This window comes from Myotis lucifugus, unplaced genomic scaffold (genome assembly GCF_000147115.1).
Source record: "Myotis lucifugus unplaced genomic scaffold, Myoluc2.0 scaffold_17, whole genome shotgun sequence".
NCBI classification, from domain to species: domain Eukaryota; kingdom Metazoa; phylum Chordata; class Mammalia; order Chiroptera; family Vespertilionidae; genus Myotis; species Myotis lucifugus.
In genome coordinates this window covers 7947099-7963520 of record NW_005871065.1, presented here as the reverse complement: position 1 = coordinate 7963520, position 16422 = coordinate 7947099, and the positions used below count along the sequence as shown (strand labels likewise).

General features: G+C 36.9%; 1 protein-coding gene across 3 annotated transcripts in view; it reads right to left on the bottom strand.

The window, feature by feature from the left end:
* The window catches only part of COL14A1 (collagen type XIV alpha 1 chain), a 173165-nt gene that overhangs the window by 77513 nt on the left and 79230 nt on the right, over window positions 1–16422 (bottom strand). For all 3 annotated transcript variants that reach the window (XM_006085247.3, XM_014452679.2, XM_014452680.2), the window contains exons 24-28: window positions 10520–10666; window positions 6603–6659; window positions 2307–2446; window positions 885–1008; window positions 117–260 (exon numbers count right to left, since the gene is read on the bottom strand). In XM_006085247.3, coding sequence (XP_006085309.1) covers window positions 117–260; window positions 885–1008; window positions 2307–2446; window positions 6603–6659; window positions 10520–10666 — 612 coding nt within the window. The remainder of the gene's footprint in view (window positions 1–116; window positions 261–884; window positions 1009–2306; window positions 2447–6602; window positions 6660–10519; window positions 10667–16422) is intronic.

Genomic DNA, 16422 nt, shown 5'->3' with positions numbered 1-16422 from the left:
AAGAAAGATTCAGAAATATTTAAGTCATACAGATTCAACTTTTGAACGTATATTCAGAAAAGAGCAATGCTACCATATTACTGGTAGCTGCTATTGCTTATCTGTGTAAAACTCACCATCTGATTGCATTTCACTGGAGATTTTGTTCACATCATCTTGTGATCGTCCATCAGTTATGACCACGATGACCCTTGGGATGCCTTTTCGGGTACCTGACTCTGAATTAAACAACGTATCTCGGACATGCTTAATTGCTTTCCCTGAAACAAAGGAAGGCAACAGTTCAATTTCATTTTTGTTTTGCCGGGGAGGGAAGGGTAAGAACAAAGCTCTTAAATCAATGAAAATATTTTTTTTAAAAAAAATCTATATAATTATGCCTTAAAAATGTGACTTTGGATGATTAATGAAGATGTGAGGTATATATCACATATATATAATGAAATAAAATTCAGTCATAAAAAGATAAAATATTGCCATTTTTGACAACATGGACAGATCTTGAAAATATTATGCTAAGTAAAATAAATCAGACAAAAAAAGAAAGAACCATGTGTTTTCATTATATGCAGGATATAAAGCAAAAAAGCAACAAGTGAACAAATAAAACAAACTCATAGATGCAGAATCATTGGGAAGGGTGGGGTGCAGTGTAGGGTGAAGGGCAAAGAGGGGTCAAATACATGGCGACGGAAGGAGACTAGACTTCAGGTGGTGAGCAAACAATAGAGTCTACAGAGGTCATATTACAAAGTTATACACCTGAAACTTATATAATGTTATTAACCAATGTTATCCCAATAAATGTAATTCTATAAAGGTAATTTCAGTAATCACTAATAGTTCATTATTTTGGGTCTTAACTGGGCTTTCTTTGGTCTTACCTGTTTTTGTATTTCCTCCTTTGTATGAAATACGTTTAATTGCATCAAGAAGAGTCTCTTTGGTGTTGTAAGTGTTTAGCTTAAATTCTGTTCTGGGGTCATCAGTAAACTGAACCATTGCAACCTGGAGAGAGAAGGTGTGTTTGTTTTTACATATATGTAGACTCCCCCTGGGCCAGATAAGATACCTTCAATTTAATTTCTTACTTAACCCAGTCCACAGTTTCCTTGGTTAAAATTCCATACCAAATTTGATGACACATTAAATAGCATTTTTTCTCTGAGTACCTTTCAGAAAGTACTTTATATTTAAAATCTCTCTCTACAGACTGACATACCTCAATATGGGGGTGGGGGACGAGAAGAGATAAACCAAAGAACTGTCATTTGTGTGAGCCTTCAACTGCTACCAGTCTATTGAGTTCTCCTGCAGATGTCACCATCTTTAGGAAACCTCCTCCAATCCCCCGATTCAAAACAAATTTCTCCCTCCCTGAAATGCTTCAACAGCTTTATGTATTTGGCACTGATATCCAAAATTCCTCAGCTGTTCCTCCAAAATATATTCCAAAGCTGTTCATTTCAGTGCATCCCATTGCTACTACCCCAACCCAGACCCCCATCATCTCTCTGATGGACCATGAGAGCAACATCTTAACTGGTTTCTCTGCTTCCACTCTTACCATTATTAATATTCATTTTACAAAGCAGCCTTTAATCTTTTTGAAGAAGCTTATCAGATCTTTTCTCTCCATACTTTCTGCTGGTTTCCATTGCATTTATGATGACATTCAACTCCTTCAATGGTCCATAAGACTCAAGATAATCTGGCTTTTGCCTACTTCTTCCACCTCTTCTCCTGCTCCCCGCATGCTCACCCACTATATTCTAGCTACAAGTTTTAGCGTCTGAAGCCTCAAGTCTCATTCTCATCTTAGGTCCTTTGTACTCACTGTTTTCCTTGTCTGCAAATTCTACTCTCAGATCTCCTTTGTAATCATTTACATCTCAGTTCAAAAGCCACCTCCTCAAAGAGGCCTTCATTGACCACAAAATTTCAAATACTCTCTTACACACACACACACACACACACACACACTTTTAAGTAACCCTCAGTGAATTTAAGTCCTATCACTCTGTTTTCAGAGCTTCCTAGTATATATTAAAGGAACGTCTGCTGGCATGGCAATTCTAACCTGTCTTAGTTTTCTGAACTCAGTAGCTTTTAAGGATTAGCATCTTCTCAATCTCTATCAGGCATCAGTAAGCTGCTTCCAAACACAGACTTATATATTCTCTCATTTAGGGATGGATTTGATCATTATAGTTCTTTATCTAGATGCCCTAACTAATAGCCATAATAATGCATTAGAATACTTTTTAATGCATATAATAAAGTAATAATTGATCTATTAGCCTTACTTGAGTTCCATCTGCACCGATCTTGTTTAGGGCTCCAATGGTGTTATACAGAAAATCCGTGATCTTGTTGAAATTTTCATCTCCAATACTCCAGGATCCATCCACCATAAATACCAGGTCTGCCTTGGCAGCTTTACATACTGAAGACCAAGAATAAATGTTGAATCAGACATAAGAAAACAGAGTTGGTATTAAATCAACAAAGCAGATATCAATTTCCCTCTGGTAACAATTGCTTTTTCCAAAAAAAAAAGGTATCAATCCTTTCAGGTTTATATTCCAAGCTTTTGCTCATTATGCTTCCTGACCATCATTTCTCTTCTATGTTCAAGGTTCCTATTCATGACTCAGAAGTTTCTGCTGAACACATGGAATTAGAAAGGAAAAAAATCCACCAACCTCAGTCCCAAGGAATAGAAATGAAGAGAAAAATGTGGAAGTGAGGTGATTTACAGACAGAAGAATCAGCAAACACTTTCTAGTGCCTAACAGTGGTTCTCAACCTTCCTAATGCCACGACCCTTTAATACAGTTCCTCATGTTGTGGTGACCCCAACCATAAAATTATTTTCATTGCTAATTCATAACTGTAATTTTGTTGCTGTTATGAATCATAATGTAAATATCTGATATGCAGGATGTATTTTCATTGTTATAAATTGAACATAATTAAAGCATAGTGATTAATCACAAAAACAATATGTAATTATATATGTGTTTTCCGATGGTCTTAGGCGACCCCTGTGAAAGGGTCGTTTGACCCCCAAAGGGGTCGCGACCCACAGGTTGAGAACCGCTGGGTTAGAAGAAAGTCCAAGCTATTGCCCTGTGCACCTTATCTTCTGTTTGTTCAGTTGGTAACTTCAGAGTGATTCAACTTCAAAAGGAAGGCATGTGACATCTACAACTTGATATGCATTTGGGCTGAGGTCATAAGCAAACTTTAATTCCAGCCTCACTCATTCTGTCTGTGACTTTCTGCCACCCATTGATACGTGCCAAAAATATACACTAATGCCAGGGAAAATATGATCAGTAATATAACTGATGATAACACTAACAAGCAAGCAAAAAACACACCAACAAAAGCCTACTCCACTGAAAGCATTTTAACTGTCATTTTTGGCATCATGTACACTTTCAAATGATCTATGCCTCTTTCCCTTTCATTAGTTTAGATCACTGTAGTTGACTGTTTTATGATTAAACGATTTACTCTTCAATAATAATCTGAATCTTCTAAGCTTAGGCGAGTTATACACAAATGTTCTTTGAGATAATGTGCCTTTCCCCTTTCTTTGGAAAAAAACCCATCTTCACTTGGTTTTATTTTATTAAGTGCAATGTTATTCCCTTAAAGCTATTTATAATGAAAAATAAACCATCTCCAAGTGAGGTAATACTCCAGGAACAATAAGGATATGGTGAGGTTGCTCTCATGAGTTCTGTGATTTGCAAAATTGTACAATTTTATGGTTTGAGTTTAAAGCTGAAAGGGACACAAGATCTGCTAATAATAGGCTTCTAAAGAAAAAACTGGTCCTCTGTTTCCAAGGAAAGATGGAAACTAGATTAGATTTCACCTTCAAAATGAAAGCAAAATCTATTTGAATAGATAATCAAAATGAAAAATGAATAAATCAAAGAAAATACATCAAAATGCATGAAGAAATTACGCCTGGGAGAGGAAATTGTGGTTTTAATTGTCTTCTGTATACTCTTTTTTAAAAATATATATATATTATTGATTTTTTTACAGAGAGGAAGAGAGAGAGATAGAGAGTTAGAAACATGGATGAGAGAGAAACATCGATCAGCTGCCTCCTGCACACCTCCTACTGGGGATGTGCCGGCAACCAAGATACATGCCCCTGACCAAAATCGAACCTGGGACCCTTCAGTCCGCAGGCCGACACTCTATCCATTGAGCCAAACCAGTTAGGGCGTCTTCTGTATACTCTTTTGTACTTATTAACATTTGTTTAATAAATACTCAGTATTACTTTAACAATAAAAATTTACAGGCTTTTTAATTGAACACACTCAGTACAAACAGCCTACAATGAATAATGCCTTAAGAAGCAAAAGCCCCACCATCTAAAACCATCCTAAAAAAAAACTTCAGGAGCAAGTTCTCTGCATTGTCAATCCTTATTCTCACAGACCCTGCACACATCTTCCATGAGCATTCATGAATGTTTACTGAATGATAACCATGTTCATCTATAAATAAAAATACTCTGACCTCAGAGAATTTTGATATCTGCACATCAGAAATGTCTAAAGAGTAAATTTATCAATGAGGATTCTGCTTTCAGTTCCAGTAGTGAAAATAGTCACAGCTACTAAGACTAGAGAAGCCTACAACTGAAGACAGAAGGAAGATTCTAGCACGCTAGGTAGAGCAAATAGCATTAGATGATGCAGGACAGCATAAGACATGTACGGGAACCCTGAGCTGGACCGATGTTGCTGTTACTGTCTTACAGTTGACAGGTTGGAAGAGATGAATTTTAAGGTCTCTTCAACATCTAAGAGCCAATAAAATAAAATTGAGTAAAACGATTCAACATTTAAAAGAATGGGGTCACTGCATATTACTAATATGGAAAAATGTTAGCCATTAATTATTATGTGAAATGAAGTGAGTCACTGACTCTAAGGTATGATCCCATTTGCAAAACATAGAAGAATTATATCTGTCTGATATATGCATCTATAAGATATATATCTACATATTATATTGATATATGTCTGTATATGTAGCAGGTAGACTTTCTTGAAGGAGACCAAACTGGTACAAATGGGTATTTGTGGGAAGTGCTCTTCTCCCATTTATTTTCCTAACATAACCTGGGAAATGAGTTCACCAAATAGGTTGATCACTGGGATGCGAGGAAGGATGCTGACCTTTACTAGAGGTTCTCATTGCCTCTTTGTTTCCCTGACACATAAACTCTCCAGCATGTGACCCCACTGACTTTAAGCTGCTGTGAGACAGGAACAACTTAGTTTTCATTGTATCCCTGGTACATAACAGGTACTTTAAAATACATGATGAAAGGAAGAACTCTTCCAAAACAACCTTCCAACTATATGTTCCACTTTTATCCTCTCCTCCCCCAAAACCCTCTTGTCCATTGCACCAAGGTTATTTTTCTCAAACCCTGATTTCCTCAGGTCAGCCCCCCTCCATAAAACTTCTCATGGCACACTATTTCCTTCAGGGTAGAGCTCACACTCCTTATTCTGCAACACAAAACACTTTGTAACTCTATCTTTACTCTTTTCCATGTGCTGTTCATTGTTTCGCAAACACACTGTGCTTAGATCATTCCATGACTGAGTGCTCTTCTCCCATTTATTTACCTTTAAACTCATGCTTCAAAATGTAGATCAAATTTCTACTCCTCCTTTACAAGTAATTAGCCTGCAGTAGCATTAACTTTTTTCATTTCTGGACAACCACAGTATAATCTCCATTTCCAGACTCATATTCTTGACTGGTCATGATAGGCAAACACCTGTTCTCTTGCAATACTGAGAATAAGCACTCAGCAGCAATCATATATTATTACTGCATTCCAAGTGCCTGGCATGGGAGCTTTGAGAATGACTAGTAGAGTTAAATGTTTATTAATGGGATTTAAAAAATAAACAACCACTTCTGTGTTTGGAAGTTTTTTTAGAAAGTACCTTAACAGCTCAGATAAGAGGTGATAAGAAACTCTTGTGATGAAGACAGAACCTAGGAGAGCCATTTCAGAGGTAAACCAGGGAATTATTAACCCATCTGAAGAATTATAAACTAGATTCTCACTCACAAAATTACATAACTATTCTTTGATGAACATTCACTACTCTGATATTTTCAATGAAATAAACATACTGCAATTTTGTTATAGAAAATCTGTAATTACACGGATACTTATCTATTTTTTTAAATTCAATATATTTGATATATGATAGTGTATAAACTTAAGGTGCACAACATGTTAAGTGGATACATTTACTAGTACATATTGTAATATGGGTGCCACTATAGGGATATTTAGTACCTCTATCACATTACATAGTTATTGTACAATGTTGTCGATAATGTTCATTATATTATGCATTACATCTGCATGTCTTATTTACTACTGGTTGCAAGTTTGTACCCTATCAGGATTTGATAAGCATTTGTTTTAAGGAGAAAATATATTTTAGGAATACCTTGGTTTTTAAATGATCAAATGAACAAAGCCAACAAAATCTTAAACCTAAAATCACATCATTATTGTATTATTCTTTTACCTTCTTTTGCTGGTGGAATGGTTGGAGGAAAAGTAGGTGGTTGAGTAGGAAGCGATTCTGTAGAGAGGAAGAAAGAGCATCAATTAGCCATCTCATCTGTGGCGAAGAGAGGGAGGTCATGGAGTAATAATTCTTCAGGGGACTCGATGACTGGGACAGATCTCTTCTTAGAGAATTTAGTGACTGCTATAAGTTAGCCACAGCCTGTGAAAACTGTCTCCATCCATCCCCTCAACTTTAGGAGGAAGGCTTGAAATGCCATTTCTCCACAGTTCAGTTTACCCAGCAGGAGTCGATACAATCAAGCTGTCAACTACAAAGTGGTTCTAATGTTGATTTAAGGCAGGAATCCTGCCAACCGATTTCACATTAGTCTCTGGCTTCTTTCACACATGTAAACATCATTTCCATTCTGCCTAAGCAAGGATTGACCATCAATCCTTGTTCAATAGCACTTTCCCCCTTTTCATCCTGCGTCCGCAGGATGTGGTCCCCAGTGGAATCTGATTCACTCTCTATTCTACCCAGACTGCTTCTGGAAAACTTTCAGTTCTGAGGACCAAATGGCAGGACATCAGGAGACCACAGATCAGTTCAACCTGGATGATGAGGGATGACAAGCCCATGCAACATGTGGAGATGTGGTTTGGTTAACAGACCTGGCGATAGTTCATCAGAGGAGTGACTATCATACCAGGACAAATCACCAGGAAGTTATGGCATCATCAGGCAAGCACCCTAAATATTATTTTTATGTGTTCTTTTCTATCTTGTTTGATGCTAAAAATTTAAGAAAGACTGAGAAAATTCTTATTTCCCCAGTTTAATATCTGGTAAAATCTTCAATTAATCATAGCCATTAGCAGAGGGAGATGTTCAGCTAAGGGAGACAGTAAGTGCCAGTGGCTGGAAGGATTTGAGCTCAGGCAGACTGGTTATTTGCCTGGAATGTTGTAAAGGGAATTCCTTCACTGGCAGGAAGGTTGGAAGAGTTGAATTTTAAGGTCTTTTCCAAATCTAAGAGCCAATAAAATAAATCTGAGTAAAATGATTCAACATTTAAAAAAATGAGGTCACTGTATATTACAGATATGGAAAAATGTTAAACATTATTATGTGAAATGAAGCAAGTCACTGAATCTATGGTATGATCCCTTTTGTGAAACATTAAAAAATTTATCTGTCTGATATATTTATCAGGTACATATCTATATATTTATATTGATATATGTCTATATATCAATATAAATATATATATATATATATATATATATATATATATATATATATATATCAGGTATATATATGTGTGTGTGGGGGGGGGGAATATATATATATATATATATATATATATATATATATATATATATCAGGTAGACTTTCTTAAAGGAGACCAAACTGATACAAATAGGTATTTAGAAGGAAGAATGAAGAAATAGGGAGGTTGACAATGCACTTTATACCTTCTGTTGCATTAGTATGAATATATATCCCTGTTGTCTTTTAAAGGCAACTTTTGAAGCTAAAAAGTTTCAAAAGTTAAAGAGAGAGAAACCTTAATACTAAAATTAGGATTGCAAGGCTTTCTTTAAAGCACCACAAAATGCTATGAAAGCCAGATTTATTTATCTTAAAATCTGTGGAAGCAAGATGTATGCATTTTTTTTAAATGAGGAAAATTGAGGCATATCCGAAGTTCAGTCAATAAATCAAGAGCAAATCAATGGGAGGCTATGGCAGACAGATCAATATGTTTGAGCAGAACATCTGGCCAAAGAATCCCTTGGGTAGGAAGAACAATAAACTGGTGATGCGTGTTTATACTCTCTATGTGGCATACAGATGGCCCCTGTCTCCAAGCATATGAGGGGCTGTCACATAGAAGAAGGAGCGGTCCTGATCTACGTGGCTTTGGATTGCACTGGAGCCAGTGCGTGGAAGCTGCAAAAAAACAGATGTCCCCAACATAAGGAAAACATTTACATCACCCAGAGCTGTTCAATTTAACCCTCACTTGGTAGTGAAGAGTCGTAGGGTTAGTATTAGGGGAAGAAAAGTAGATCCGGGGTCACAAACTGAAATGTTTGCAGAGGTCAGGCAAGTAATGAATATGAGCAAAGAACTAGCCCAAACTTTAAACAGTAACAACTTGAGATCACAGACACTGTCTAAAAGAGACAGCCGTTATTGGTTCCAGCAGATAGGCACTGTGAGGGTAAGTGTGTCCTGTGTTGTCAGAGCTTTTGAATTTTTAAAACACTTTAAAGCTTTAAAAAGTATTTTTTTTTTCAAAACAAAACAAAACAAACATGTCTGACCCCATGGCCATCACTCTGTGATCTCCAAGTGATGACAGAAAGTATTTGTTCAATAAGATACAAATTGAAAGCTTCTCAACACATTCTCTCTTACTGGATCTTCACCACCACCACTGGGCTAAGAGAATAGCTATTTAATTTTATTGATGAGCAAAAAAAAAAAGCTCAGAGACACTGAATTGCCTAAGGCCACAATGCTTGAAAGGGCCCCAACTGGGCCTGTTTGATGCTAAATCCAGTGCACTACCAGGGTTCTAATAAGCTTAAAATTATATGATCCTCTATCCATAAAATAGAATTCTAATCAGCAATAAAAAGAAACAAACCTCTGATACATTCTACAGTGTGGATAAACCTCAAAAACATATGCTAAAGTTAAAAAAAACACCCACAAACATATGCTAAGTGAAAAATGCCAAATGCAAAAGGTTACATACTATATATTCCCATTTATAGGAAATGTCTAAAAAAGGCCAATATACTATGAGAAAAGAAAGTAAATTGCCTGGGGCTGAAGAGGGGACTGGGGATTGACTGAACAGACATGAAAGATATCTTTGAGTTGGTGAAACGTCTCAGAGTTGGATTGTAGTGATGGCTGTTCAACTCTTTGTATTAAAAAGTATTGAATTGGACATTTAAAACCGGTGAATTTTATGTATTGATATACATATACCTCAAATACATGTGTAATATAATGTTGAATATTTCAGTTATGAAAATCTTTGTATTAGAAAAAATAGATGATTCCATTTATTAAACATTGTCTTTCTGTGTTTGAAAGAAATCATTAATGTGTCCCAGATCAACTGAAAGACTGATCTATTGCCAGTAGAAAAAAAGTGTCAGATAGATGATAGAAGGGCTTCTAAGGAAAGCCCACTGCCCACCACCTCTTCCGACACAGATCCTCAGGGATTTTGAGTTTAAGTCCAAGATTCCGAGTTAAGCACACAAATGTCCCCTAGAATTCACTGCAGTTCAAGTCATTTTAATGCCTGTGGCCTCTAGGTCAGGAATCCTTGATTAAAAGCCATTCCAAGAAGCTGACACTCTCCTTGCTCTTTAGAACATGTAAAAAGTGCTTTGTTTTAATTTTATACTTTGCCTTTCCCTTCAGTGCATCAGATCTGCAGCCAACTTGGAAAAAGTACAAGAGCCTCTTAAGTAGGCAATAACTCTAGGGTCAGTCAATTGGAACATGTTGGCTCCATGCCCACCCACATGGCTGTGGTAATATGCCATTGTTTTAATGTCAGGACCCGGTCCTTAAACTTCATTTCACACTCCACATACCACAAGTGTTCCTTATGGGTATAGATCACAATATAAGTCATTGTTTCAAGCACTTTGCCATCATATGGCCTTATAATTCCTTGTGAAGTGTACAGAGGATGGGGAAATACCATACAGATGCATCAATGGGCCACATGCAGTGAATTCTGAGCCTGGATAGGAGGAATAAAACTTGTATTACAGATATCCCTGGGCAGAAATAGCTAATATTCTTCTAAATGGAATAAAGTTTTTTAAACCCAAACAGGATGCCTAAAAACTATGCATGGAGGTGGGGATCAGGAGAGAAGGCACTAGACTTACGTGTTTTTTCCATTATGCTCACACTGGGTCCCTCAGTCTCCTGAAGCTTTGTGTAAACACTGATTTTATATTGTGAATCGGGCTGAAGTCCATAGAAGCAATGCCTGCTTGTCCCTCCACCCACAGTAGATTCTTGCTTTTGTGTATCTATAATAAAAACAAAACACATGAACATGACATTTTAAAAAACAGCCAACCACAGGTGATTTGCTTCTAAAATGCTTAATACGCCTGGCCTCAGATAACTCTAGGATGAATTATACTTGTTTGAGGAATTATCTATTTATATAAAAGGCTAATATGCAAAGTGTCCCCTTGGGAGTTTGACAGGGAAAATGGGAGTTCAATTGCTTGCTATGACATGCACTGACCACCAGAGGGTAGCGCAGAACATGGTGGGCGACCAGCGGTGGCCACAGGGCCCTGAGGGAGTGAGGGAATGAGTGAGGGAGACAGGGAGGCAGGAGGCAGGGAGGCGTGAGGTGGGGAGGGAGGGAACCTGATCGGCCCTGATCGCCAGCCAGGCCCTAGGAACCCTACATGCCTAGATTTTGTGCACCGGGCCTCTAGTATCATATAATTGTTTTTTGGGTTTTTTTAAAGAATCATTGTATCACACAAATTTCCATTTATGTGATTTTCCCTCTAGAACAATTATGCAAATTTCCCCCTAGAATGATTTTCATCTGATCCTTAAGTTGTATCCATCTAGCCAAAGCTTTACATAGCTTTATTTCTAGAAATTCAAAAACCAGTGTTAAAAATATATTTGAGACACCTGGGGAATGGAAGCATCTATATCATAATGTCCCAGCAGAGTGTCCTGGGTTCTGCATGTTCTCTCGTTGGGGATCTCAGTAACTACTCATAGGACATTAACTACATCATACATATTATTTAGTGGTTAAAAAACTCCTTCAAAATGTTATCTGCAGCTTATTAAATATAAAGAAAAGAGAGAAAACATAAAAACAGACCAGTTGCTTTTTTAAGTGCAAAATGCAAAAATGTTAAATACTTATTTTTTTCCTACTTTGAAAGTATAATACCTGTTAAATTTCAATCTATGTTTTAACATATAGGAACAAAACATATATATTACAATATACATTTGTCAGAACAAACATAACATGTGTTATTTAAATTTGTCAATGGATAAATCCTGATTTTTAAAAATATAAACTAAAGCCTTTTGTTCAGTGAAATTTAAAACTTATTTTTATAACTGTAAATATTAAAGAGTATCAAAGTGAACTTTGTAATATAATCTTTAGTAATACATTTGTTCAGAATGAATTAAGATCTACTTCAATAATTTCTTTATCATGCATTTTACAAAATGATGAAATGAAAACATTATTGAGGTGTTTGTGAGGTTATATACTGCTATGAAAGGAGTTTGATAGCAAGGAAATGTTAGTAACCCTGTGCTCTGCTTTACTGGTGTCCAAGTTCAGTCTGGCTCAGCACCCCACTAAAGCTGCTTCTTTCTAACCCTTAACCACAACTTTGGAGCCTCTTGCAAGCTACTGTGAGCCACCTGTAATGCAAACATTTCCTAAATCCTATGCATGAATCATATTCATCTATCGCCATAAGAGTTTCCAGGGACTCTCCTGGAATCAATTCTAGAAATGTGCTCTTCTGTCATCTCCTCTATTTCTTGTGAATACCCACGCACTCTACAGACCCTTGACAATAAGAATATAAATGGGTTTTACTGCTCAAAAAAAAAAATCTACAAATCTTTGGAAAACTGGAACAGTCACTGTAAAATTAATGGGAAACAGTATGGTTTGATTCCCAATACTAACAAAGAGGGGTTACATGAATGGGGGTGTATCCATGTTGCTTTTGGCATGTGTGATTCATGTCTAATGGCTTTGCCCTAAAGGAAAACATTTAAACTGATCAAATGATGACTAATTTCCTCAAGCCCATGTGCCAAAAGCAGGGAGTTCATTTATTTTTTGGAACAGGGAGAAAAAATTCTGTCTTTGTGCATTCATTCTTATGAACCATGCTCTGGGTTGTTGTCATGCTGATAATGGTGCCATAATTTGACTCACCAAAATGTCCTAAGAGTAGTTACTGAGATCCCCAACCAAAGAATATGTAGGATCCAGATACTCTGCTGGAACTTTATGATATAAATGCTCCCATTCCATAGGTGTCTCAAATACCCTGATCCCCCATCATAACGTTACAGCTTCAAAAAGTTTAATCTTCATCTGGAAACAGCCAAGTGCCCATCAATAGATGAGAGGATAAAAAAAAGCTGTGGTACATTTACACAATGGAATACTATGCAGCAGTAAAAAAGAAGGATCTCTGACCCTTTGAGACAGTCTGGGTGAACCTGGAGACTATCATGCTAAGTGAATTAAGCCAGTTAGAGAAAACAAATATCACATGATCTTACTTTTAAGTGGAATCTGATGAACAAAATAGGTCCAGAGGTATGAATGCATGAGACAGAAAAACAGATCTCAGTGAAGGACAGGGGGTTAAAGGGAAGGGGGACAGAGATTAACCAAAGAACATTTATGGCAGAACCCATGGACACAGACAATAGCATGGAGAAGGCCTGGGGTGGGGTGGGAGTCGGGTGGAGCGGGGCTAGAAGGGAGAAAATGCGAGACATCTATAATACTGTCAACAATAAAATAAAATTTATTTAAAAAGTTTAATCTTGAGAGTAGGTTGCATTTCATGACCCCACCCCTTTTTTTAAGGTAGGCTCTCCATTATGCTTTGATTCTCTCTCTTTGTTAAAAAGGGAAAATTGACATTTCAACACCTATACATAGAAGACAAATTGAGCATCCTTTGAAACTTTTTTTTTAAACAGAGAGAAAAGAAATTCACTGAGTTATGGAGATGAGGGAGGGAATATAGTATTTGGACCCATGTCATGTGTAAATACATGAACTTGAAGGGAAATGTTATGCTGAACCTCAGATGCAAAGTCAAACTCAAAACAGCTGGAGAGAGACAGAACTCCAGAGCATCCACAGAACTAAAGGAGGCTCTCATGGGGTTCTGATTTACCCAAGACCAAACGTCTCTGTTTTTGGTCTATCCTACTATTAACCAAAAGCCTACAATTTAATTTGGCAAGTGAAGGACTGACTCAAAGCAGATTTTATTTCAGTCTCTCCTGAAAGGACCTTATCCTTCTGGTAATCTTCTTTTTGGGGTGTGTCTTGGCTATGTAAAATGTAACAATATTTACATGGGTAGAGGACATCTGTATTTTCTCATGTCTTGCATCTAATCCCTCTTTATTTGAATCCATTCTTCCCCAGTCTTGGGAAGGACAGGGAAACAACCCCTCTCTCCCTCAAAAAAAAAAAAGGGGGGGGAGGGAGGTGTGGAAGTCAACTAGATCTGACCAGTCAATTTATTTCATGACCTTGAATTCAACTATGGATTTAGGGGCATTTGACACAAACTGAGACAATATGGCTCAGTTCCTGGACTTTTGTTAGTTATTGAGAAAGAGAAACTCTTGTTTTTTTTGTGGTTTTTTTTTTTTTTTAACAAAGACTGTTAAGCTAGAAGCTGAGAGGATGTAATTCTGGATCTGACTGGAGCCAACTCACAGAATCTGGTTGAAAATGAAGGTAGAGGAGAGTAGAGTAGAAGGAAAAGGCAAGATTTAATCTCAATGACATTGTTTGAACACCTAGATCCAGAAGTGCCCGAAGCCAGATACTATTGAACTTTGCAGTATATTAGCCAAGAAATCGATTATTTTGCTTACGTCTCTTTCATCTGCACTTTTGCCATTTACAAACAAACAAACAAACCTGAATGATACAGCCTTGCTACCTTTGCTGGCAAAAACCTTGGAAATGTGTATGTATTTCAGGTAAAAACCTCAAAAGAAGTAATTTTAGAGAAACTGAAACCCGAAGAAGAAAGTTGACCAGCAATTATGCTTAGAACAGAGGTCTCTCCACTGACTTCATCCCAAAACATGAGTGCACATGACCAAACCATAGGGAATATATAAAAAATTTTTTTAAAGAAAGAACCTGGAAAAAGTTACCTGTCAAACAATAGGAATTTGCCAGAGGTATTTAGAAATAGGTCAGCCTGGGATAAAGTGTTTCTCCATCACATGGAGGAATTAGGTCTCATTTCTCTCTACTATTTCCTCTGGGGTACAAACACTAAAATTTCTGCAAAGGCAATATATGTAAGCCAATGGGTGCTATTACAGAGTTAAAACAGCAGGGACTCCAGGACTCGTTAGCCCATGGAAGAATGGCATCTGACCACAAGTCCTTCAATGCAGAGTTAAAACAGCAGGGATTCCAGGACTCATCAGCCCATGGAAAAATGGGCATCTGACCACAAGTCCTTCAATGCAGTGGTCAGGATGATGATCACATTTCTCTGTGAGATAAAGAACCCAACCTAAAACCAGTTCATAGAGACAGAGAACAGATTAGTGGTTGCAAGACGCAATGGGTGAAGGGTGGGAGAAATGGGTGAAGAAGGTCAAAGATAAAAAAGAAAGAAACTCAATCTAATTTGTCCCCCACTCTAAAGTAGAAAGACTATTCCTTGACCTAAATTGTGTAAGTTAAAATATTTAAACATAGTCCTCACTGCTATCCCCACATTCACACCCTACACCCAACACTCCTTTTTGAGGTTATTGATTATAGTCTGTTGAAGTCCTGTAGGTTAATGGTTTTCAGTTAGATAACTGGATAAATGAGATGTAGGTTAACTAGGCTCATAAATCTCTCAGCTATAAATGATGAAAAATAAATACTTTTGTTCATTCTTGTTTAATTGAGACTACTGAGCCTGAAAATTATACTGAAAGAGTACAAGTTAACTTAACTTGAAGATAAGAAGGAAATGTGGACTCCTATATTTTTGCTAGTAAAGATCCTGGCTTCAGAAAGAGCTTGGATTACCAGATCAATGTCACCAGGCACATAAATCATATCCTCTGATAAGAATCCCAATGTTATTTTGCAAATAGGCTACACTAACAGCATTTAGTTAAAAATACATATGGAATTCGCTAATTCCACCGATAAGCCAGTTTTCATATAATTTTATGTAAATCTACATAATTATAATTTTTATGAAAGATAATAAATAAATCCACAGGAGCCTGTGTCCCTTCATGTCAACTTCTTAAATGTTATAAAAAGATAAAAGCATGAGGGGGTAATTTGGAAGTGTGATTTTTATACTTAGTATTTTTTAAAGTTTAACAAATGCCAATAAACATCAACCCTTCCATATTAAAGTGTGAATTGGCTAGTTGTTTAAAGATATATGAAACATAACTCAAGATTTTATCATCGTTTCACAAGGAGTTTCATATCTTTCATCTACTCCTGCTTAAGCATCCCATTAATCATATTAAATACAACCACAGAATCCCTGTGACGGTCCTGACTTTCCCTTACTCGATGTTCATTCTGAATTAAAGTCACTCACTTATGGTTAGCCCGTGTCAGGCTAAAGGAATTCCTACGGGATCACACACAGGGAACCAAGGGATTAGTGGCTTTAATTCAGCCACTAATTGTTGAGACAATGCCTTGGTTGGGGTGGGTAGAATCTCTTCTCATGGTGCTCTTATTCTATTGTATACCATCTCCTGAATGAGAGTCTGTTGCTCACCAATTACCCCAAAAGTAAAAAAAAAAATCACTAAGAAAAATATTCAAGTCAAACCTAGATCCCCAATGAGTAACTATCACAATTATAGCACTAATTTTAATCTATGTTAATCCTGGCTATTGGGTTCCTATTACAAATAGGAGCTGACATTTCTCAGGTGCTTAATGTGTGCAAAGCACTGTTATAAGTCCTATCTCAGCTTAATCCTCACAGGATGCCAGCACATCAGCACTATGGTCCCACCA